The sequence below is a fragment of the Pipistrellus hanaki genome, assembly GCF_964339955.1.
Source record: "Pipistrellus hanaki genome assembly, chromosome: 4".
NCBI lineage: Eukaryota > Metazoa > Chordata > Mammalia > Chiroptera > Vespertilionidae > Pipistrellus > Pipistrellus hanaki.
The window spans coordinates 21645784-21671435 of NC_140506.1; the positions used below are offsets into that span (position 1 = coordinate 21645784).

General features: G+C 46.1%; 1 protein-coding gene across 3 annotated transcripts in view; it reads left to right on the plus strand.

Moving 5' to 3' along the window:
- The window catches only part of PDZD2 (PDZ domain containing 2), a 309850-nt gene that overhangs the window by 88168 nt on the left and 196030 nt on the right, over positions 1 to 25652 (plus strand). For 2 of the 3 annotated variants that reach the window (XM_084882595.1, XM_084882596.1), the window contains one exon: positions 23048 to 23874. In XM_084882595.1, the coding sequence (XP_084738721.1) occupies positions 23399 to 23874 (476 nt within the window). In that variant the 5' untranslated portion in view covers positions 23048 to 23398. Of the gene's footprint in view, positions 1 to 20537; positions 20556 to 23047; positions 23875 to 25652 lie in introns of those variants that run through there. The other variant, XM_084882597.1, reaches the window with a different exon arrangement.

Genomic DNA, 25652 nt, shown 5'->3' on the forward strand with positions numbered 1-25652 from the left:
GGAAGCCTCTGACCTTCCTGTCCTCACAACTGTACATGGACCGGGTCCTTTGTTAGAAGTCCAGTTAAGAGGTTCCTGCAAGCTGGTGACTCGAGAGCAGCTGCATTGAAATTGTCATCGGACTACAAGTTGGAAATAGCCAACTGCATGCAGTCTGTCTTCAGAGAATTTGGACATATAGGAAAGGAGACATCCCACGGGTAGTAAAATATACATCGACGTGTAATAGGTTTAGCAGAGACCTCACTGAAAGGAGGATGATCCGGCCATTGAATACTAGGGAGAGGAGCATTAGGGAGACGAGTGACAGAAGTCCAGGGCGGGCACCTGCTGTCCACTCCTTCAACACTTGTGCTGACGAGGACCAGAGTGTCAGAGCCCAGAGAGGGAGCCACTCTGCTCCTCCACGGAAGTCCCTCTTCTCACTCCCAAACAACACCCCCTCACCCCCACCCCCCCACCCCCGTTTAGAGTTTCAGCCTTTACCCTTATACCCTAAACTGAAAATTGGGAAATGAAAGGATTTTGAAGACGGTGATTTAGTTATAATGAAGATAAAGAGCAATTTCCTGCCCACCGCTGCTACCTCTCTTTTCCCCTTGCTACTCCTTATTCTGTGAAAAATGCAGCTCGAGGAAACCTGACCCTGGGGAGTGGCGGATGTGAGAAAGCTGTGCAGCCTGAGCTGAAAGGCAATTAGCTGTCCCCAGCAGTCTCCGTGCAGGCAGAGGCGCGTCCCCAGGCAGGAAGACATCACCGTGATTTAGTTCTGTGTTGGCTGGTTTGCTGACAGCGTGCTGTGTGTCCTGAGGCCCCACAAGAAATGGCTGGCCAAGACTGAGGTCACCACTTTGTCCAGCTGGACCGTATCTTTGCAGTGACCAAGGGTCAGTGCATAAGAAAGAGAAGGCCTAGTGGGCTATGACTCTGAATATGTAGCCAGCCATGAGCCGTTGCTCAAGAGTCATTGGGTAAATTAAGATTATGCCTGCTTGGGTTTTGCTGGGCAGTTTATTTTATTTTATTTTTTAAAGCCCAAACTTTCTTTTATAGCACTACATCCTATAATGTGAAACTTGAATGTCTACATCTGAAAGATGCTAATAAATAAATATAAAAACTCATTCATTGGTCAGATGGAGTTTTAAAAGCTCTGGGTTAAGCTTAGACAGGTTTCAGTGGTCCAGGACTCGTGAGAGATGGCAGAAGGAATGATGACTTTAAGAAGAGTGTGCTACAAACAGCCATTTTCATGTATGTGATCAGGGAAACCCTTTTCAGGAGGGTAGCTCTTGGAGGTGTCATTTGATAGAACAACCGTGGCCACTCGGTGCCTGCTCTTCTGGTCAAAGGCCTTCTCTGTCTCAGTTGGCTTTTCACACTAGATGGCTCAATACTGTGTATTCATTTCTCTTCTATGTGCTGGGGGTGGGGTGCTTTGTTTTCTTTGTTGTTGTTGTTTTCAAGAAATTGACCCGTTTTGACAATGTTTTATTTTAAAAATCCATCTGCTAGCTTGAAGTAAGAGGAGGACTATTTAAAATTTCAGCCCAGCCAAAACCAGTTTGGCTCAGTGGATAGAGCATCGGCCTGCGGACTGTTCAAATCGGGTCAAGGGCATATACCTTGGTTGTGGGCACATCCCCAGTAAGGGGTGTGCAAGAGGCAGCTGGTCATTGTTTCTCTCTCATTGATGTTTCTAGCTCTCTATCCCTCTTCCTTCCTCTCTGTAAAATAAATAAATAAATAAATAAACCAATAAAATATATTTTAAAAATAAATAAATAAATAAATAAATAAATAAAATAAAATTTCGGCCCAGCCAGTGTGGCTTAGTGGTTGAGTGTAACCTATGAACCCGGAGGTTCACAGTTCAATTTCTGGTCAAGTCATATGCCCAGCTTGAGGGCTCAATCCCCAGTGTGGGGAAAGCAAGAGGCAGACGACCGATGATTGTCTCTCAACATTGATGTTTCTATTTTTCTCTTCCTCTCTCTTCCTCCCTGAAATAAAAAAATATATGAAAAGTACCCCTGAAATAAAATAAAATAAAATAAAATAAAATAAAATAAAATAAAATAAAATAAAGGTTTCATATAGCCTTATATCGCCTGCTGTTTTAACAATGAGGAAACAGTCTCAGAGAATGAAAATACCTGCGACCTCACTCCCGGCCAATCAGTGTAGGGCCGTGCGGGATGGCAGTGTAGGCCTGGCTGCTAGCTCAGGGTCCTTCTCCTTCAAGCCTGAGGACGTGGCTCCTGGCTTGTCCCCTGTTTGCTCTTGATCCATTCTTCCTGAGAGGATTTATCCAGGTCCCTTGTGCCAACTGTTGTTTAGCCACTTTCAATTTGTCCAATTTTGAGTAGAGAGATTCTTTGCCAAATAGTTTTTGGTAGCATACCTGAAGGTGGAGTAATAAATTGGGAACAACTAGATCTATTCTTTGGAACACCTTCTTCCTGGCTAGTCTGCCTTTTCACCTGTGAGGTCAGCTCTTCCTTCCAGAGCTGTCATTGCATCCAGAGGCCGGGCCAGTCAATGGCAGGAGGATAGGTGGTACCACCTGCATGGAACTGGAGCTGGAATTAGATCTCTGTCCACCAGGTGAGGTTTCGTTTCCAGGGGGACCAGCAACAGCACGCTGCGGTGCAGACAAACAGGTGGCACCAGTTCCGGAGGCTGTTGGAACTCAGTGCCAAGAGGGCTGGCAGCATGCAGCTCATCCCTGCCTGGCTGCGAGACAGAGTGGTATTCCAGATGCTGAAACTAGCAGGAGATAGACGAGGCTTCGGCGGGTAGAACTAGGAGTGTGATCAGAACTTAAACAGGAAGGAGGATAAATGGATGCCACTGAGCAGCTCTCAAGTCTTTCCTTCCATATGTCGCAACTGCACTGAGAATTACACGTGGACCAGGATGGGCGGCCAGAGGGAATCACATAGGCGTGTGTAAGGGAAAGGGAGAGGCTGAGAATGAGCAACACCCTCTGCTCCCTCTGCTGTAACACTTGGAGCCGTTGTCCTTGTCTTCACTCTCACAAATTCCCAAAAGGTGGGACAGTGGCTGTTTTGTTCACCTTTGTGTTGCCTGAGCACAGTGGTGCTTGGTAACTACTTTCAGAATGAATGAATGAATGAATGAATGAGAATTATTTAACCTTAATAGAGTTGGAATTACAGGAGGTGATATCAGGAGCTGACCCAGCCCTCACATTGCTGCAGGCAGTGCAGCTGGTGCTCCATACTCTGGCACAGTGACTTTCTAGATGCCGTGAGTCTGGCTCATGTCTGAGTCAGTGTTGACCAGACAGCCTGGATGTGGCATGAAGCTCCACTTACCTGGAGAGAAGCAAATGCAGTTGGATCCAAGGCTGCAAGTCTGTTTCTATTTTGAACAATGGATTGGATAAGTGTTGAGTGGGCTTTCTCACCTCACTGAGGATGAAAGGGAAGCTTTGGATCAGAACCCTAGGGCCAGAGGTTGGGCCAGCAGCGACATTTCCAAAGTCACCAAGCAAACGTTTACCACCTACAAGTCGTAATTTGGAATCTCACTGTTAGAAATGGACAGCAGATCAGACATGAAAAAATACAGAGCCTCAAAGGTAAAAAGAGCGGGGAGAAATCAATATCAACTTAATTTTGAATAATAGAGCCTGGTTTCCGCCCTCGCTGGATGCTTGGTTTTTATCTCTAAAATGTTCCTCCTGACACTTAAAAAACCCTGCTGTGTGAAGAGTTGGGAGAAGGCAATTAATTTTTAAGGCAGAATGCAGAGTTTGGATGTGCCTGAGTGGGTTTGGTGTGGGGGCAGGATTCCAGGCCGCCCGGAGCCTGCGGTCCCAGGACTGGGCTGCGCTGAGGACCTTGGGAAGCACTTCGCTCATCAATAACATCATGATTCTTGTTGATGAAAACTTTCACACAGAGTGCACATGCCTTTCCAGGAACCAGATCTGGCTTTTTTTTTTTTTTTTTTTTTCTTGTGCTCAGTGAAAGTCTCTCATGAGTCCCACAGCGGAGTCTTTGTACCTCCCATGCCCTTGTCAGTCATTTCACCAAAACTCACGTGCTCTGGCAGGCCGAGGCCAGAGCAGGCCGGCTCTCCTTTCCCGAAAGATGAAAAGCACGTCAGTGAAAATATTAGTCAGGCTCAAGGAAAAGCTTTGTGAGTTCTGCATAATCACAAAGAAAGAGAAAGTAGGTCACATTTGCAGCCTGTTCTGTTTGTGAAAGGAAAAGAAAAGAGGATGAAGAAGAAAGTGTCAGATCATTTAGTTTTATCACAGCTTCTTTAGCCAGCCCGATCTGTGTCAGAGGCTCGGGTCTGACACCATCTTTACACCCTGCGGCTCCCACAGGCTTGAAGAAAGTCTCCCCAGGCGGGCTCAGTGAGTCGGAGCGCACCAAGGCCAGATGGATGGGACCCTTGTGTGTGCTTCAGAGCATTTGATTTGCAGCTGAATGGCAGGCATTTGGACTTGGAGAGAGTGTTTTGGGGCATCTCTGGGGTGAGGGGATGCATCCTGAGAGTTGCAGCAGCAGGTAACACTATGGCACTCCCGGGTCCCAGTGCCCCGCCTGCTGTTGGGTTAGGAATTGGAAACAGGACTGGAATACTCAGATGGTCCAGAGGAGTCAGTAACTCCCCTGGTCTGTAGGCCTGTGGAATGTCATGGACCAGGCCAGATTCCTCGAGAGAGGTGCCAACAGCAGTGGCCACCCCAGAATAGCCTGGTACAAATGTAACCTAGTGGCTTGCTGTACTTGACACACTTGCCTGCAAGGGAGGCTTTTGTACAAAGTACCGGTGCAGGGTGGTGTCTTAAGGGCTCCAGCTTTCTGAGGTTCTCAATGTCAGAAAAAAGTCAAGGAGACATGAATGGCCTCAGCTTTGGGTCTTATCTTCTGTTTGTTGTGGTTGTTTTCACTTTCTTTTACCTACAGTTCTCATTTGCACCTTTTCTTTCTTTCTTTCTTTCTTTCTTTCTTTCTTTCTTTCTCTCTCTCTCTCTCTCTCTCTCTCTCTCTCTCTCTCTCTCTCTCTCTCTTTTGCAGAAGTTGTAAAATCTGCATTTTTTGTGTGTATGTAAAGAAGAGTGTGCTGTTATTAGAAAAGCTTGCTGTTGAAGAAAACACCGCAGTGGCGCAGTTTGTAAAGGGAAGAATTCTTTGGTTGTGCAAATAAGCACATGTAATAGAACTGCTTGGGGATGAGCTTTGAGGCTAATGAGTTTCCTGTTCACCCGTTGGGAACATGTGTGACAACAGATGAAGTTCTGCCACTCTGGACTGGACAAGAGAGGACACAGAGAATGACTTAAGCATTGTCTCTTCATGGGAAGATTGAAGAGTCTTGGCCATCTCAGTCTGTGTGCACATATTGCAGTATACTTTGGTGCTTATCTTGTGTGTAGCTATCTGGTCTTCCTAGGTTTTTCATCAGCATCTTTAGTCACACTGAATCAGACAGACCGTGCACGGACATTAAGTATTACAGTATGTGACACCCCAGGTGAATGGGGGTTCTTTGGCATTTTCCAGGACCACCAAAGTCGATACAGCTTGGTGTTATGTGGAGAGGCAGAGGCTGTGGAGGTAGCACAGGGTCTGGCAGGCCTGTTGCTGGATTGGCCCGAGTCCATGGACAGGAAACCTAAGTCAACTAGGAGGCGGGTACAGGTAGTGGAGCCAGGTCCAAAATTGAAAACGATTAGATCATTTCCTCACCGTTAAAGCAAGGACTGCGGTAGACCAAAAAATTGGAGTATGTCATGAAGCCAAGGTCACCTGCCTGCCAAGTCCAAGGACGGTTGAAACAAGAGGGGATGTGGGCGTAGTGGGATGACCTGGCTCCTCCACTCACTTCTGCCTGAATTTTGCCTCCTTGGGCCTCAGTTTTTTCAACCTCTTAAATAACATGGTTAGATTGGATGAGTAACTTACTTTTTTCAGGTATTGGCCATCTGCTCCTGGCCATGTGACTTTGGGCCACTCAGTTGGGCTTTCTGTGCTGGGTTGATGTCTGTTAAATTGAAAGCCAACTGTGAACCCTTTCTTGAAACAAAATTTTGATAAGAAAGCACAATGGGCAGAGCAAATAAAAGTGGGCATGCTCCAGTTGGCACGGGGGTGAGAAGCCAGATTGGGCACCTGAGCCCCAGCTACTTGTGTATCAAGGTGGTTACTTGACCTCCTGGCAACAGCATTAAAAGAAATTGGGTTGGCCCTAGCCAGTTTGGCTCAGTAGATAGAGTGTTGGCCTGCAAATTGAAAGGTCCCAGGTTCGATTCCAGTCAAGGGCACATGCCCGGGTTGTGGGCTTGATACCCAGTGGGGGACTTGCAGGAGGCAGCAAATCCATGATTCTCTCTCATCATGGATGTTTCTATCTCTCTCTCCCTCTTCCTTCCTCTCTGAAATCAATTAAAAAATAAAAAATAAAAGAAAGAAAGAAATTGGGTTGGATAAAAATCTCAAATCCCTCCTAGCTCAGGAGGGTGGTCAACAAGACTTTGTAATAGGTTCTGCCTTTTCTCTAAACCTGCTCATGGTTTCCCAGATACTTTTGCCTGGAGGGCAGCCCCTCCTGTTTGCAGAAGGGTCCCAACTGCACAGGATCAGGCCCCTCTGTCAATCATATGTTTCTGCAGGCAAGCTGAGTAACTGGACCAAGGAGGCCCTCGTCCAGACCTGGACCACACTGGGCACACACGCATCCACTGTCTGCTTGAGGAGGTATCATGGAGCGTTAGACAGCCCTTCCTGACCCAGCCCTCTCGTCTTCCTGTGAGGCAGGGGAATTTGGAGGCAGCAGGAGGGCCTTGAGAGTCACAGTCTCGAACTAAGCAGTAAAAGTGGTCAAGAGGCAACATCTGCAATAATTTCAGCATTTACCCAAAGTCTCCTGTACAGGCAGTATGTGGGAAGTAGGGAAAGCTGATGGAATCTTACCTTCTTTTAGAGACCATAAACTGGCTCCAAAATCAAGTTAAGTTAGGGTTAGTTGCCCCCTTTCCTTCACTCCAAAAGTTTGTCTTGAATTTCTTTACTCATGAGAAAATGGGAGCTTGAGTTTTATTCTAACTATATTGTTAGAAATTCAGGGTCCCACAAACTATTCAATATAATTGAAGGGGAAAAACCCTGAAATTCAATATTAATACCTGGGTTGTTGTCCCAATTCTGCTCTGGGGTTGTCCCAGTTCTGCTAGCTGTGATTTTGGGCTAATCAGTTGGGCTTTCTGTGCTGGGTTGATGTCTGTTAAATTGAGAGAACACCCAACTATGGCAAGGATACAGTGATATTTCAGAAAGATGTGTAAGGTTGGGAGTGGTCACCCTGTTCTACAAATAATAGGAATGGCCAGTATGCAGTTAGTGAAACCTGATATGAACACCTGAGATATGATGTTGTCCCCTCTACAGAGCCTGGGATCACATGGGCTGAAATTCCTGCTCCCCTAGCTGATCATTGCTCCTCTGTTAAGCCACCAATAGGAACAGCTTTGCACCCAGGGAAGAGGACCAGAAGCCACTCAGTGCCACTGCTGGGCCTCATGTGGGCTCTGTCCACCTGTAGCCTGGCCTCTGCTCACTTGTTCTTATTACCAGGAGTTCTGCCTGCCTGGGGGTAGCTAAGTAGTTTGGGATTTCAGCACCACCCTCTGCAAAGAATAAAAACCTAGGAGGCCAGAGCAGGAAGAGATTAAAGAAGAGAAAGGAGAGGATAGGGATGAATCAGAAAGCTTAAAAGGAAAAAGAAGGGTTTTGTTTTGTTTTTTATACATAGAATTATATTCACTGTAAAAAAAAAATAATAATAATGAAAAGATTTAAAAGTACTTGTTAGTTTCACCACCTAGAATCAAAAGGGTTAATGTTTTAGCCATTTCCTGACTTTTTACACACACACACACACACACACACACACACACACACGTTGTGTCTATAAATAGACCCTTAAAGGAAAAGGTCATACTCAGTGGTGTGCTGGTCAGTGTTTAACAAACAACTAGGAGAGGGGATGTCCTGATTTGCAGCATTTGCCAATTTCCATGGTGTAAATGTTCCCACCATGGCTGATTTCAAACTACCAACAAGTATCAACAACTTGAAAAATTCCTGAAAATTTGATATCAACCATCAGGAACCAGCGAGAGCCAGCTCCAGTACACCACTGATCAAGTTTCATCCTATTTCGCTCTTCTCCCTCCTGGCATAATGCTAAAGTCTTTATGCCTAAACTTTTGAAAGTTGTCTTTATCAAATTAATTAAAAAAAATTTTTTTCAAGTAGAGTTTAAATTCAACATTATTTTATCTTAGTTTTAGGGGTACGGCATAGTGGTCAAGGGGGACCCTTTGTAAAGTATATGATTGTCAAATTACCTTTTGAATTAAAATTGTTTCCCTTTTGGAATCGAGAGTTGGGTCTAGCCATAGTTCCAGTGATTGTAAACGTTGTCCTCTAGTTTGAATTTATCTGTTTCTCATGTTCCATAGATCCTTATATGAGTAGGGAGTGGACCTATACTTTATTAGGTGGCAGGAATAAAAATGGAGTCGGGAAAAAAAAGAAAAGACAGATTAATGTGATTAAGCAAAAGAGTGTAGTGGCCAGGAACTGAGTCTGCAGTCCATTATCCCAGGACGGATTTGACTTAATAGAGGCAATTTTCTCCTTTGCAGCTCCTTCTCCTGCCCCGCCAGCTCACGTCTATACTTGTCACTCATTTCCCCTGGCGTTTCTGATGGAAATTGGCCCCCCTCCTGTCTGTCTGATGAGAATCAGGCTGCAACTGTTTGGCCCGCGAATAACCTCCTAATCATATCCATGTTTTCCTTGTTGAATGGGAGCTTTGGGATATTGTGGGGGGAGGAGGGAGGGAGAGCTGTGCTCGCTAAGCAGCAGTGTGTGTGTGGCGTCATCTCCTGCTTGGCTCGGGGTAATGAGTTGGCCTCCCTCAGCTGGTAGACTGTTGGATCTGTGGGAAGAGTCGGCTAGGTGGAAAAAGTGCTGAATGCCAAGGTCTCCCACACTGGAGTTTTAATTGCCTTAGAAGAGGCTGAGCTTTATGAGTTTCTGATATCAAACTTGGCTCTCCCAGGCCCAGTGAGTGGAGACAGGGAGTTTCCAACGAAGACTTCATAGGTGTGGGGGGCAGGTTGCTGTGGGTGGGCGCAGCGAAGTAGGGAATCCATTGTCACAGCAAGAAGGAAAGACATGGTCTTTCCCTCTATTCACACTAGCCAGTGTGAACAGAGGATGGCAAGAAATCTGGTTTGGATCCCTGACAAGAGGGTCAAGTTCAGACACCTTAGAGTGTAAGAGGCAAAGGACAGAGCCAGCAGGAATAAGGGACCTCTCAGTTGGTTAAGGCCCCCCCCCCCCCCCCCCGCCCCGCCCCGGTCTCTCCAATTCTCTGAGACATCTTTGATTGCTGTTCTCTATCCCTTCCCCACCAACCTGCTTCAAGTGGTCACCAAGACTGGTCAACTCTGCCTCAGAAATGGCCCAAGAAAACTACCTCCTTCCCTCATCCCACTGCTATAGTCCAGGCAGTCATTATATCCCACGTGAGCTATGAGAACAGTCTGCCAACTGGCCTCCCTGTGATCTAGTTTCACTCAATCTGTATCCCTACACATGTAATTTTTTTAATCAGCAAAATAATATCCTATCTAATAAAAGGGTAGTATGCAAATTAATCATCACTCCATCACAAAGATGGCAGCATCCATAGCCACAAGATGGCAGCACCTAGCCTTCTCAGCCCCACCAGAGTCCCCCAGTCCCAAGGGGGGCAGCCTCTGAGAGCAGGCAGCATGAGCAAGCTGGAGGAATGCTTGATGAGGCAAGTGTTCAGTGCCTGGCTGTGGATGGGCCTCTGGGCCTCGGAGAGCCTCTGGGCAGTGGGTGTGGAGTGGCCAAGCCCTATAGAGAGCTACTGGTGCAGGGATTTGTGCACAGGGCTACTAGTGTTTTAATAAGCTCTCAGCAAATCCAGAAATGTAAAGGTTCAAAAAACCACTCATAGCCTTAGTTCCCCGACATGAAGTCAGCTATTTCAGTGAATAACCTTCAGAGGTTATTTTCATTCTTAAACACAGTTGATAATCAAAACCACTTTATAACTCACTTCTTACATATTATTGTGAACATTTTCTGAGACTGATACTTTTCTAAAATGAAATCCTAAATCTGGTTGCTTAAATAATTCAGTAAATAAAACCACCATCAATTAAAACCCATGACCTATGTGAGGAAGGTCAAACTTCTTATAGCAGGAGAGAAGGCTAAATGTGCTCTTGACACCAATCTCCCGCCCACACATACCACCCTTGCACACCCTCTTTGCCACTCTCCTTCTCTTTGCATAAACACACTACCTACATGTTTACTCTGAGAATCCCATACAAATTGGCTTGTGTAAATAACTTCCATCTCCCACCATTCCCACTTGGCGAATTCTTTAAGATTTATCCTAAGTTATTTATGTGTCTATCACCATTCCCACTTTGTGAATTCTTTCATTCTTTAATGTTATTTGTGTGTCTATCCCCAGGAAAATTAGGAATCTCTTGGGAGCAGAAACAGAACTGACTCAGTTTGTATTTTTAGCAACTCGTGGTTATGCCTGGCACAAGGCAGTAGGCACTCAGTAAATATTTATGGAATGAATTGGCCTCGATTTGGTATGTCTGTTTTCATCCCCTTGCCAGTTTGTTTTTGTTGGTGTCCATGGTTCATCCATATTATATTTGCTTTTCCTCCTTTATATGTTTCAGTCTTGCTGTCCTGAAATAAGAGCTTCTGGCCTAGAGCCATCCATGACTTTAGTTTTTGAGTTGAAGATATTCTTCGTGTCTTGTGGCTTTACTGAGAAGCAAGCTCAGTTTTTCAGAGTCAACAGCTTAGAGTCAGGCCTCCGGCCCTTTTCTGAATAGTTGATTTATAGGTTTATGAAAATTTTTGAAACAGGAGAAGGCAGTGTGAGTGCAAAGTGGGAATCCGCCCTCCAAACCAGGGGGCTAGCTCAGCACTCACTGGGGCGGGAGGTGGTAGGAAAAGTCAAGTGTATGAGGACAGAGTTGGGTATGGCTGACCCAGGGCTCTGCCCAGGGCTGTTGAGATTCTGCAGCTTAAAAATGCCTGAGGGACTATGCTCTCTACCTCTGCCTTTTGCTCTAAAGAAAACCACATCAGGCAGTTCAGACACCAGGGGCTGCTTCTGATGGTTCTGGGGATATTTAAATATGAAGGTTTTGCCAGAGGGAGGAGTAAATATACTTTTATTTTAAATTTATTTTTCCTTCCTCACTAATCTACTTCCAAGTGGTCACCTAGACTTTATCAACAAACATTATAGAGTTATTTTTATTCTAACTTGTAGAAAAAGGAAGCTAGTCAATTTCACTCCTACTATGAGTATTAGCTCTACAGAAATAAGGATGAGCAAATTTCTGTACACACACCCCCCCCCCACCCCACCCCCAACCCAACTCCCCCATCCCTGGGATAGAAATAGAGGCAGGTATATCCACCTTTATTGCCACAAATTTCAAGTTTAAAATTTTGCTTTACATTAATTTTTATTAGGCACTCCAAGCTTGTTTTCTGGATGCAAGTAATAAAAATCCAACTCAAACTGGCTCCAACAGAAGGATATTCACATGTCATCAAGGTCCCAACTTCATTTTTCTCTCTGCCTGTGCCATCCTCAGCATTGTGCACCATCAGGCTGGTATCAAGATGGCGGCAGCCATGCTAAACATCTGACTTTGAGTGATATCCAGAGGAAGAAGAGGGACCATCATGCCTTGGCAGTTTCTCTTAGGAGCAAGGTAGCATTTTCCAGAAGAGTCCTGGGAGGCAAGTCTCATGACTCCCTGGCCAGTGTTGGTCACCTGCCCACTCCTGAAACCATTACTTAGGAGGGAAAGATGTTTCCATTGATCAGTGGATGGAAACATCCACCTTTAGAGCTGAGGATCGTTGAATTCCTGAACAAAAATCAGAATTCTGTTAGGGGATTAAAAAGAGGGAATGGATGCTGGATAGACAGTCAGTAGTGTCCTCTGCACCTCAAAATAAGCTGTAGCATTGGTTGCCATCTGTATAGTGACTTTGAATTGTTTTCAGCTACTCACCTTTGTTCAAAATACAATTTTACCCAGAGGAATAAACAAATAAAATTGATAAAATCAGAGCAGCTTTGTTTATAAACCTATAGGAGTCTGCAGTCCTAGGATCCTGGTACGACAATTGCAGGTAGATTACCTCTTGTGTTCACGTCAAACACTTTTCTCTTCCTTATCTCCTTTCTTCCTAATGACGCAGTTCTGTTACGCAGGACAAGCGGCCGGCCAGAGAGGACCAGCATTTACAGCGTTCAGGCAAGCAGGGCCGTTCAAGAAAGGCAGCTGGGCTGGGAGCAGCAGGTTTGGGCACATGAGATGACAGGGAGCCGGGAAGAGCAGTTCCTCTGAGTGGGCTGGTGAGCTATTGTCCCAGGGCTGACTCATTCCCTCTCCGCCTGCAGAGTGTGGGTACCCTGCCCATGGCTGAGATTTGCACTCAGGAGGGAGTGAGAGGCCTGCTGAGGCAGGGACAGAGGTGCCGGGTGGGATTACTCCACAAAGGGCGAACATGACATGCAGGTCAACTGCTCTCAGTGCTTCATTTTTGGATGGGGTAGGTGTAGGGTTGCCACATAAAATGTAGGCCACCGCCGAAACTGGTTTGGCTCAGTGGATAGAGCGTCAGTCTGCGGACTGAAGGGTCCCAGGTTCGATTCCTGTCAAGGGCATGTACATTGGTTGTGGGCACATCCCCCGTGGGGGGTGTGCAGGAGGCAGCTGGTCAATGTTTCTCTCTCATCGATGTTTCTAGCTCTCTATCCCTATCCTTTCCTCTCTGTGAAAAATCAATAAAATATATTTTTTAAAATGTAGGCCACCTAGTTAAACACAAATATCAGATAGACAATAACATCTTAATCTAAATATATCCCAAATATTGCATGGGACATACACATACCAAGACACACTACAATATTTAGGACATACTTATACTAAAACATGTCTTGCTGTTTATCTGAAATTCATATGTAACTAGGCACTATGTGTTCTGATTTGTTAAATCTACCAACCCTGTAGGGGTGGGAAATGAAGGGTCTCCTTAGCTGGCTTCCTCCCCGGGGTCTCCATTCTGAGTCATGGCGTGGCCAGCACCTCTCCTTCCACCCAGCCAGTGGTTTCTAAGGCCCAGGTACATCGGCCTTACCCGAAATTCGGGCGTCCAAATGGCCTCCAGTGATTCTGAGGCTCTGCTCAGCCTGGGAAGACTGGTTCAGAGTTTAAGTTCCTGAGGGTAAGAATGTCACTGTTTACTGTACTTGATAAATATTTGTTGAACGAATGAGTGAATGAATGAATTATTCCTCCCCGAGGAACCCATCTGGGCGTAACCAGTGTTTATCTTGTGGAACCCAGGAACCACAGAAGCACAGGCGCCTCTGTTTCCATTTCTTTTCTGGTCATGAGATGCGTGGGAAAGGGCCCGGGTGGAAGGTGTAATGGAGAGGCTTGGAGAGCTGTAGGGTGGGATGACTAGAACAGGGCCAGCACTGGGGCCTGCCAGGCGGGGGGAGAGGGGCGGGAGGACCAGGAGCATCGCACGGGGAGGTAGGCCAAGTTTTTAATCATCTCCTCAGGCAAAGAGCAAAGAGACTTGCGATTTCAAGTTGAGAGCAGATCTTCAGGCCTTTTCGCAGGATTCCTGTAGAGGCTGACTTGGCACCGTCCAGGGGCTCAGCGTCCAGGGGCAATGATGCGGAGCCTGCAGGCATCGGACCAGGGAGCCTAAAGCCTGTTGAAAATGCTTCCGCGGAACTTGGTGGGTGGCAGGTAATAGCCATTTTTGTTCCTGTTGGTAATTCCCCAGATCAGCACGGTGCCCGGGGGCGTCTGTTTCCCATGGCGCCTATCTCCGCAGGCTTAGCCAAGTAAAGACTCGATTTCTGTCCTAAACCTTTAAACCCATAATGGACCCAACTGGCTACATGCTCCCCCTCCCCCAAAAGAGCTGCACTAGTGCCTACCTTATCTCCAATGCAGAGAACTCTAAACGTTTGTTTTTTAAATTCCAATTTCCTATTTTCCTGGCAAGAGACTCTACTCTGCCTACTGGATGAGAACCTGCTTCCAGTCTGACGTGAGTTTTTGCCGACTGACACCACGGGCACCTAGCACTCTGTCGACCGAATCGAAGGCCCCTCTCAATCTGTTCCCCCATCTGTGTCACTGTGAGGGGGGCAGCCGCAGGGCCGCAGGGCCCTGGGAAATGCCGGAGCTGTCTGCAATTTCAGCGGCATATGGCTCCTCAGCAGGGCTGGGCCAAGAGTGGTAACGAGAACATGGACTCCTCTGGCTTTTCCTGGGTGGCTCTGGTTCTGCCCCTCCTGTTCTGCCTGCGCAGGCTCCCCCGGGGGACTGTTCTGAGCACAGGAGAGCTGTGCTGTCGAGGCCGGCTGCGTGCCTGCTTTGTAGTTCCTGCAGTTTTGTTAAACCTGGCAGGTGTCCTTGGTCCCTGGGGGCAATAGGGAGTCCCTTCCCTACAATCCTGAACTTAGAAACACAGAAGACAGATTGCTGTGTTGAGAATGAAACTAGGAAATAGCTCACACATGGCTGAATAGTCAGCCCCAGAAATGCCCACATTAAGAAATTGTCCATAAAACTAATAGAATCCCAAACTGGAATTAGAGTCATTTTAGGGGCGAGGGACTAAAATGTGATTGTGCCCATAGTTCAGAGAGTAAAAATGGACACTCGCTGGTGCCACGGTGTGTAGTTGGGAATGGGTGTACGGATAGAAGCAGGTGGAGTTAGTGCAGAGAACAGGAAGGGAAAGCTCCAGGAACCGGATGTTGGTGATGCCTTCCGGGTGCTGTCCAGCTCAAGAGAGTCGTGGCTAAGTGGGCAGTTTCCTTTGCAAAGCCTAGGCTGGAGAGGCAGAGACTGTGCCTCCACTGGGGCCCCTGTGCTCACCTGGTTCTCCTTGTCCTGAGGTTTGCCTTCCTCTACGTCCTGCCTGCAGGAAAAGCAGGCATTAATCAGGTCTATGCAAATATCCTGCCCACTTAATAACTGCGTTTTCAATGGGAAATTAATGAACCAACCTTCTTGCTGGTAGCAGTATATCCACACTTGAGAGGCAGATGCTCTTTCAATGTGCAGGCAAAATTCATGTTTCTGAGCCTGGGAGCCTGTAGACATGGATGGTGGGAAGTCAACCAAGATCAGGATCTCCTTGTAGCATCTCCTTGACCTACCAGCGCCCTTCCTCAGCCACATCTTGTACCTTCCCACAGGCCCCTCACGTTAACATGGACACAGCAGCAGCAGGGTCTTAAAAGATAGTGGGTCCAACCTCCTCATATCTGCGGACCTCTCCCCAAGGCATCACGGCAGTGTCCCGTGTCTGGGGTTGAATCTCAATTTGATTGATTTCCATCCTGGTTCCTTTCCATCTGTGCTATCTCCTCTTACTTTCTCTCTGTGTTATTTCTCTCCCACCCTTTTTAAAACCAAGATGGAGCATGAGTAGCTGCAGAGGCCATTGAGAGTGCGGGGGCCGGTATCTCGCACTCCTTTCCAGTCTTTCCTTCTCCTTCATTCTGATTTCCTGCCTGGAAGAGGTCAGATGAGGATTCTCTTGTCTCTCGCTCCCATGGACTTGGACTTGCCTTCTGAGGATCACTGCCTGAGGTCTTTCCCACAGGGAGGCCTGGGAAAACGGGATGCTTCTCCGGGATGTGCACGGCTGGACCTTTGTGCTCTATGATCCCTTGGTTTCCTCTAAGGATACTCTCTCTGCACCAGGCGCTCCAGCCCGGGGCCCTGCAAGCAGTGGGGAGTGGAGGGGGTGGAGGCCGGTCTCTGCACACTTCAGGCCCTTGCCAAATCAGAGCATCTGTGGGGCCTCAATGGAAACGCCGGATTTCCTATTGATTCCTCCTCCCTTCTTGAAACCTTGGTTTTTTCTGCTGCTCCAAAGAGCTTTGATTCTGGAAGATATATTTCTTCTTGCCTTTTGGACGAGCTGAACTCTGGTTCTAAGCACGTGAGTGTAAACCACCCCAGGGGCCCCCTTCCTCCCTTGTCTTGGCAGATACTCAAAATCTGATAAAGCAGTTTGGCCCTTCTCTTCTGCAGTTTAAAGCTTCCTTGTGTTGTGTATACGCTTCTTAATGAGGCTAGTGACTCCCTCCCTGACTTGCTAACTCAGCTCCAAAGTCCAGGAAAATGCTGCAACTGGAAGGAAGCTTATTAGAATCACCTTGTTTGGCAGATAAGGAAACTGAGGCTCAGAGATATTAAATGATTTGACTGGGACCTGCAGTTAGCTAATTGCAACGTATACCGCTGGCCATTATAAATATTTGAGTCATTCTTAATTAAGGATGAGGTCAGAGCCTATGCAGTTACATGCTGAGAATTCAAATACAGTTAAGTAGATTATTTACCCAAAAGCCTAAACACTGGAAGTATCTCAACAGCACGGTTGTTCTGAAAGGAACACTTGTAAAATATTATAAAGTAACGATTAAAAAATATATATATCTCCAGTGTAATTGAAGAAGAACTTACTGTAATGCATGTTGTATGTTGAGGCGTGATGTCTAGGGTTGCAGATGACAGATTGGTGGCATCGTGGCTGCCCAGTCCATACAAGGTGAACAGAAAGGTCACATTAAAATGGGCAGCCACGGTGACCTCATGATTATCTTGCTGCTGACACCGAAGCCGTGACTGTCTCAGCCAATTACCCACTCAGTAGATAGCAACTGTTTCAAAGTATTAAATTGCCAATTCACAATATAAGCCGTACCTCATAAATGCCCTCTTTCCCCAACCATTATGCTCCTGTAGAACTAAGATACCGAAACTCCAGGAATCTTATTAGTCCAGGACTGGCCAAATCCCGAGTAAACAATCTTAAGCTGCACACGTGCAAACTTGTTTCTGTGTCTGAAGCCGTAGCAAATTATTTTACAAATATGTAGGAAACAAATGATTTATAATCTTCATTTTGATGTTCTGGTCTCCATCTGTTTTCTTGCACTCATCTTGAGAAAGAACATTCATGATGTCTCATGAATTTTTTAATTTCTACTCATTCTTATATTTTTGTTACCTGGATAAATAATTCATGTTTTAGCATATACAATATCTTCAAGTATTATATTTTCAAAATAGCTGCCACATTGTCCTTTTTCATTTCATTCAGGCTTTCCCCCTGTTTTTTAGGGTCATCAGGCCCAGAAATGAAAGGATCTTGGTCCTGTCTCGTTGTGCTTTTCTCTCATCTGTAAGATCGAAGGCTGGATGCAGCAATCCCTGAGGTTCCTTCGAGGTCATCACCTTCTGGAATTTATTTGGGAACACCTTTCTCATCCCCTAAAATCCCAGCATAGACCTTGGAAAGCCGCATATTCCAGAATCTGCCATGTACCCCCAAATGTACCACATTGCCGCCCTTCACAATTCTTCATCCTTTCCTCACAAAACCAGTGCAGTGCTTGGCACATTAACCCTGGGCCTTGTTGCATGGCATAAAGGCTGGATTAAATTCTTAGGTCTCATATGCACAGCCATCTGGTTAGTCTAGAGTCAGCCATGTAGATAGTTAACACTTAGCCAGTGCCTTGCTCTTCCAAAACATAAGCCAACCTAAAGGAGTCACAATCATTCGTATTTGCACTTTCTCAGGCAGTTATGGGTTTGTCTGTAACACCTGGGACTGCACAATGGTACTATCAATAGTAAACCATTGCATGAATACATGTGTGCTTTAGCCCTTTAAGAAACATGCCCTGTTTGTTTTTAAATATAATTTGTATTGATTTGAGAGAGAGAGAGAGAGAGAGAGAGAGAGAGAGAGAAACATCAATAATGAGAGAGAATCATCAATTGACTGCCTCCCACATGCTCCCTAATGGGGAGTGAGCCTGAAATCTGGGCATCTGCCCTGACTGGGTATCAAACCGTGACCTCCTGGTTCATAGGTTGACACTCAATCATTGAGTTACACCAACCAGGCACCCTGGGTTATTGTGTGTGTTTTTTATTGCTGTTTTTGGTGCCTCCATATCAAAGCAGGAGCTCAATAATAGCTGCAAATCGACAACATTTAGCCCTGCCAGTGTTGGGGAAATGGAGTCAGATGCCCTTGTTTTACAAGGTGGTTGTGAGAGTTGGAGGAGAGAATAAGATGGTGGGGAAACTTCCAATCCAACTCACTAGGGGCATTTCCACACCCATCATCTCTCTTCCTCGGGCAGCCAAGCAGGCTCTCACCTTGGAGTCTGCCCCCTGTCTGAGAACAGTTTTCCCACAAGTATTCTCTCTCCTCAGTCTTTCATTTATTCAGGTCTCTTCTCAGAGGGGTCTCTTCCCTCTCCCCCATGTCCCCATCACTCTCTAGCCTCTGACACAACCACAGTTCTCTTCATGGTACAAATTACCATCGATGTTGTAGCATTTTACCTTTACTAATTCATTCTTTCACGAAGGTTTGTAGGAACGCTGTCTGTTTTGTTCAGGGCCCAACAAGTGATGGCACTCACTCAATGAACCTCAGTTGAATAAATGACTAGTAGGTATTGAATCAATACTTCTTTTTCTTCTTTTAAAATAGGGAACATTTTCTAAAAGTCAAAAGAGGGATCCAGTCCAGAAGGGAGGAAGATGAGATGAAGATTTAGGAACTTGGAACTTAGCAGAGGTCAGCATAGGAGGGTGACAAGAATCCAGGACAGTTTGCCAAGAGGGAGTTCTAATAAGACAGCCTACTGTGCATCTGATTCTGAAGCAAGGTTTGGATAACTGCAGTCAGGTTCAAGGCTTAGCCTATGCGATTTGGCCTGTGATTGGTTTCACTTAGTTCAAGTTTTCTCGGCCATTTTCATTCTTGTCCCCTGATCTTCACCCCAGAGAAAAGATTTTAATGTATTTAAGTTAAAATTTAAAAATAAAATTAAATTGAATTCTGGAACACAGAAATTAAATAGTAAGGAGTAAGATTTTTTTTTTTTTCCAGATGGGACTGAGCTTTGTGAGGCAAGGCACTGACCTTTGGAATAGCTAAGACTTTTTTGCGTCCCCCTTCTCCCATCCCCGAACTAGTTTCCACCCCCTCGTGAGTGACATCTCCCTGTTGTGAGTGCACAAGTTAGCTGAAAGGGAATCCAAGAAAGTGGGTAGACATTAAACACAGTATCAATTACCTTAGTCACAGAAGCATTTATTTTGAATGCTAAGGCTGTCAGCTTCAGGCTACTTAACATTAATTTAAATTATCATGGCTGTTTGCTTGGGATGAGACTCTAACTGGAGAATTATAAATGATAGAAGTGCATGGGACCAGGCCTCGGACCTCCATGTCCACAGTGCTGCTCGCTGTTGATGTGGATTGATCTTTGGAATGAGAGGCTTTGAGACCTTTTTGGATCAGCCAAACAGGGATGTCAGTATCTCTAACCATTTGCCAAGTTCTGTCCTTCTGTATTATCTCTGGGTCAATGTTTTGTTCACTGGAATGTTTCCTGGATATTTTGGAAGAACCAAACTTTACATACTGTTGAAAAATTGTGCACCTTTTCTTATACCCTGAGTCATCCCAAATTATTGAAATGGATTGGAATAGCTCTGCTTCCCTTGTTTATAGAAAATCCCAGGGAAAGCCATTTATAGAACAGGGGGCTAGAAGGATTAATGGAAAATGCCCAATTACAGGTATGGAATTGAAAAGTTGTATAGCCCATGAACATCAAAGTAAGATTGGTTTGGCTCAGTGGATAGAGCATTGGCCTGGAGATTGAAAGGTCCCAGATTCGATTCTGGTCAAGGGCACATGCCCAGGTTGCAGGCTTGATGCCTGGTAGGGGGCATGCAGGAGGCTGCCAATCATTGATTCTCTCTCATCATTGATGTTTCTATCTCTCCTTCTCCCTTCCTCACGGAAATCAATAATATATATATATATAAAAGTAAAACCTGTGGTCCTTGAGGTTATCTGTACACTTGATAATTTTTCATTTTTCTGAAAACTCCTTTCCTGCCCTCACTACATTCAGGGTCAGAGGGTGACCTCCTGGCACCATATGGGAATTTCATGACTTCACTCCTTGGCCATAACTGGCTGGAAAACAGATGGACAACTGCTTCAAGCTAAGCCAATCAGCTCTGCTCCTCTAGTGTGTCATTTAACACCTGTTGAGTTGAAAATTCTAGAAAAAAATTCAAGGTAGCATTTGTTTTCGTTAAAAGGTGTGGTTAGTTTTTTAGTTCCATTTTTCTTTACCATTTTTCTTTCTTTTAAGTAGTTAACTTTTAAAAATGTAATTTATTGCAAGGATTGATATGCTCTTTCAGATGGAGGGTCAGCACTGCATCGCCCATCCAGGATGGCTGCAGCTAAGACCAGGATGGTTGTGGGGAACCAGAGCGCCCTCTTTCCCTAGCCTTGCACCTCTACCTTTTACTGGTCAATTTTATTTCTTGGCAAGATGGCTCTTTTGCTACTCAGTTAACACAGCAGGTAGAATACTGCCATCCACAATCCCTAGTTCACAAGTTATAGTTCTCACTAAACACTTGAGATTAGACTCTTGCTCTCTAGGCCCTGGGGCTCAGTTCTCAGAGCAAACTCTAGTCCACCTGCACGAGATGCCCAGTTCTGGCCCCACCCCAGGGCAGGGCTTGGGCTTATTACATGACTATGGCTGCAGGAGTGTACCTCTGTCGATTTTGTTAAAAGGGTTGTCATAGACTTATTACATGCTACTTTCCATTTATTTATGCATTGAATTGGCCTTGTTGACAGAATATTCCTACTGCCAAGATCAAGGCCTGGTTGTTCTTCTTCTTCTTTAAAATATATATATATATATATATATATATATATATATATATATATATATATATATATATATATTTTATTGATTTTTTTACAGAGAGGAAGAGAGAGGGATAGAGAGTTAGAAACATCGATGAGAGAGAATCATCGCTCAGCTGCCTCTTGCACACCCCCTACTGAGGATGTGCCTGCAACCAAGGTACATGCCCTTGACCGCAAACTTGGGACCTTTCAGTCTGCAGGCCGACGCTCTATCCACTGAGCCAAATCAGTTTCGGCAAGACCTGGTTCTTAATTGATGTTCAATAAATATGTATTGAGTGAATACAAGTTGACATCAGGAAAAAAAATTCTCTATTGCTCTTAAGTTTGGTTTTCTTCTATCAGACTTAAAGAGTATCTTGCCCAAGATATTTATCTCATTTTCATATGTATAGAATCATTGGGACTGAGACTAACACCTTGAATGATACCATAGACCATTAAAATTTGAATTTAAAGCATCTTTTTAAAAAGTTGTTTTAAGTCATGGAGTGTCTGCAAGGTGACAGGCACTGGACTGGAGTAAGGAGTATGTTGTTGAATACGACTGCATTTGAGAATCGCTCTGTGCAGTTTGAGAGACCTTAGAGATCACTTAGCTTAACTTTCTCATTTTACAGATGAGGAAAAGGAGACTTAGAAAGGTTGCTGATGGAAAATGTTCTGACTTATTCACAGGATTTTAAAATGTCTGTATGGCATTGCTTTTCAGTGAGAGGTGTTACTTATTTTGGCCAAAGGGAACATTCCATTTTTGTGTGTTTATGGATTATCTTTTCTTTGATTTTTTTTGCATTTTTTGTAGTAGGCATGTGCTTATGTAGATGATATTTGCTAAGCTTCTAATTTATTTGGCTTTAATAGCTGGCCCTCGAGTTCTCTGGAAAATAAAAACTTACAATACGAGACGTTTCTTTATGGTTACTGGGTAATAAGATTATTATTGACATGGCTTCTGACACCTCTCCCATTTATTATTATTTCTTGTTAAATCATTTCCTGAGAAGGTGAAGAATGTTTTCCATCTTTGATGGCACAGTTTCTATTGACTTTCTCTGGGTGAAGTGAGGTTCAGAGAAGAGAGTGAAAAGGGTCATTTTTCTGCATTTACAGGGGATGAAGGTGAAAATTTTCTTTGGTGGAGAAGAAGGGCTGGTGATGAAATTCAATTAACCTTTCCCCGGGTGTGTGTGGGGGGAACAGTGATGTGCCCTGCACTGTGCAAGATTCAGTGGGGGCAGGACAGCCCCAGCCCTCTGCTGCAGCCAGCCGGCCCTGCAGGCTGGTGAGTGCATCATGGCGCTAAGACCTGCACTCAAAGGCCAGCCAGGGAGGGCTGAGTCCTCTCACCCAGAAGCATGGGGAAATATTTCTCTGGAGGAGAAGGCTTTGGGTAGGTTGGTTTTGACAGTTTTCCAACGGAAAGGAAGCAAGGAGACTGAGAGCTGTAGGATGCCAAGGGACAGGATGCCTGTGGACCTACATGATGAAGGTGGAGTCAACAGCTGAGCTCAGGACTGGTGCTGTCCTCGGGCAGTGCCTGAGTCCCTCTGTGCGGTTGATTGTTATTGCTCCTCTCGGTAGCATTGTAAGAACATAGTTCTGGAATGGAGAGCCTCCCCATGTCTGCAGTTGGACAGGTCAAGGCAAATGGAGATAGATTTCAACTTCCTAGGAATATAATAAGGTCTTCAGTGTTTCCAGAACCCCTCTACGATCTTCTACGGAGTCTTATCCCTCAGCCTCCTGTTGGATGTGAGCTTGGTGGGGGTTGTCCTGGCAAAAGTCATCTCATTTCCCCGCTGGTGAGGGAAACTTTCTGGAGAAGGCCAATGTTCCAGGGATGTCTGGAAGGGAAGGGGGTGTGTATGTTTGTGTGTCTGTCTGTCTGTCTATCTGTGTGTGTGTGTGTGTGTATACTGCGCGGAGGGAGCCGAGCTGGGGGGATGGGGAGCTGTGTTCAGACTTCTGGCTCAGAAAGCAAACATTGCCTTCAGCCATACAAGAGGCCCTGTGTTCTGTGTGAGAAGGCTTCACTGTTGTGACTGGAAGGAATTTTTTGTTTTTTCCTCTTCCAGGTGTGAATGAATCCGGGGGAGGCCACGCTGCCGCGGATGAAGGGCTTTCCCATTGCTGGGCCGTTTGCACGGGCCCTGCTGTGATGTGAACCAAGCAGAGACCTGTCTCAGGCTTCCTTCTGTCCCCCGCTGAGCACCGCGGCTGCAAAGATCATCCCACTGTCAGTGTGTGTGTCCTGTCCTCCCCTTGTCACAGCAAACAGCCCTGTCTCCAGCAGGCGCCCCTCGTATGCCAGCCTGAACATGACCCCAACTGATGACAGCCAGGGTCCCCAAGGGATGTGGAGCCCCGCGGGGGCCGGCCCCCAGGAGCAGGTCCTCTCATGATGCTGGTGTCCGGGAGTGAGCGCCATGCCCATCACCCAGGACAACGCGGTGCTGCACCTGCCCCTGCTCTGCCGGTGGCTGGACAACAGCCTGCGGGAGGGCGGGGCGGGCCCGGAGCAGCGGCTGTGCCAGGCGGCCATCCAGAAGCTGCGCGAGTACATCCAGCTGAACTTCGCGGTGGACGAGAGCGCGGTGCCCCCTGACCGCAGCCCCCCGGGCATGGAGATCTGCACCGTGTACCTCACCAAGGAGCTGGGGGACGCGGAGACGGTGGGCCTCAGTTTCGGGAACATCCCTGTGTTCGGGGACTACGGGGAAAAGCGCAGGGGGGGCAAGAAGAGGAAGACCCACCAGGGCCCCGTGCTGGACGTGGGCTGCATCTGGGTGACGGAGCTGAGGAAGAACAGCCCGGCAGGGAAGAGTGGGAAGGTCCGGCTGCGAGACGAGATCCTCTCCCTGAATGGGCAGCTGATGGTTGGTGTGGATGTCACTGGGGCCAGGTAAGTGGCAGGGTTTCCTTCAACACTGAGTGTTTGCACATGCCTTAGTAGGTGTTGTCCTAAAATGTGGCGAGCAGAAATTAGTGTTCTGCAGAGAGCCCACATCAGCCAGCGGTTCTCCTCGATTCACCCTTGCAATTAGTAGATGTCAGGGGTCAGCACACCAACTTCCCACCCACCTGCTAACATGAGAAATCACCCATACTATATTATTGTACTTACGATTATAATATAAGGCGAGCTGTTGGGCAATTCATTTTGTTCCTTCTCTTGAGTTCAAATTTGAATTCAGAACTATCTTAGGTGACGTTATGGGTTGAACTGTGTCACCCCAAATCTTTTATTTAGACTTTGAAAAAGTCCTAATCCCTGGTACCTCCAAACATGGCCTTTCTTGGAAAGAAGGCCATTGCCAACCTAATTACTTAACATGAGGCCAGGTGGTAGAGGATGGGCCCCAATCCAATACAGTGTCCTTATTAAAAGGGCAAAGACACTCACAGGAGATGTGTGAAGATAGGAGTTACTGCTGCCACAAGTGTAGCAACACTGATGCTGTTCCACATCCTTTAGTGGATGAGACAAGATGATTGATATAATGTACTGACTAGGCATCTGGCACATGGTAGATTTCCAATCAAAGATGGCTTTTTAAAAATATATATGTTTTTATGGATTTCAGAAAGAGAGATAGAAACATCAGTGATGAGAGAGAATCACTGATTGGCTACTTCCTGCATGTCCCCCACTGGGGATCGAGCTTGCAACCTGGGCATGGGCCCTGGCCTGACCTCTTGGAAGCTGGGATCAGGGCCCGGAGTATATGATTCCCTGTCCCCTCACAGGGAGCATGGCTCCACCAACACCTGGATCCAACACCTGGATCTTGGACTTTTCGCTTCTAGAACTGAGACAATACATTTCTGTGGCTTCACCCACTCAGTTTGTGGTACTTTTCTATGGCAGCCTTAGGACACTAATACACATGAGGTTTGGCCCTGTCACCTGTGGCTAGTCAGTTTTTCTGTCAGTTCCCTGCCTGGTAAGAGTTACTTTGGAAACTAGAATCCTGTGAATGTTTTTGGGAGAGAACATTGAAAATTGTGTGTGTGTGTTAGCTGTGGGAGGAGCAGGTGCAACATGTGGAAGATGAGGTCATGGTTTGTTTATTTTAAAAATTAGCTTAGGGTCAATTTGAAAAATTCTTCCCTGGGGATACGACAGAATTCATAGCCATGGGTTTGGCATCCTTCTGGTCCCCAGAGCCAGTTCCAAAGTTAAATCTGTGCCTGTCCCCAAGCCATAGACCCATCCCTGCCCTGTCACTGGCAGAGACTCCTCAGGTCTGCAGTTTGCTTCCAGGATCCCCCAGTAGCTCTGAAAGCCCCTCGTTTTTCGAGTGGTAACTGCATCACTCTGGAGGGAACGTTCAGAGAACTTTTGGGGGTGGGGACGGATCCTAGTTATGATTGATAGCACATGCTCCGTTTTGCAGGCATAGCTGGTAACACACAGCAACGTTTTTTGTTTGTGACCCTTATCACCCCTACTCTGGAGAAGATTGGCCTTTCTAGAATGTTCTATTTACTTTTGTTTGGTGCAGGGAGAACTGGGGAGGCTTTTTTTATTTATTAGATCCTACAAACACTTTATAGCCTAGTCCCTCCTTCCCTCCCTCCCTCAGCTAGCTTTCTATAAGTACGCCCGCTCTGTTCCCTGAGGACAGAGTGCTCCAAATTGGTAACAAAATGTGGAATTAATTAGAACACAACCCACAC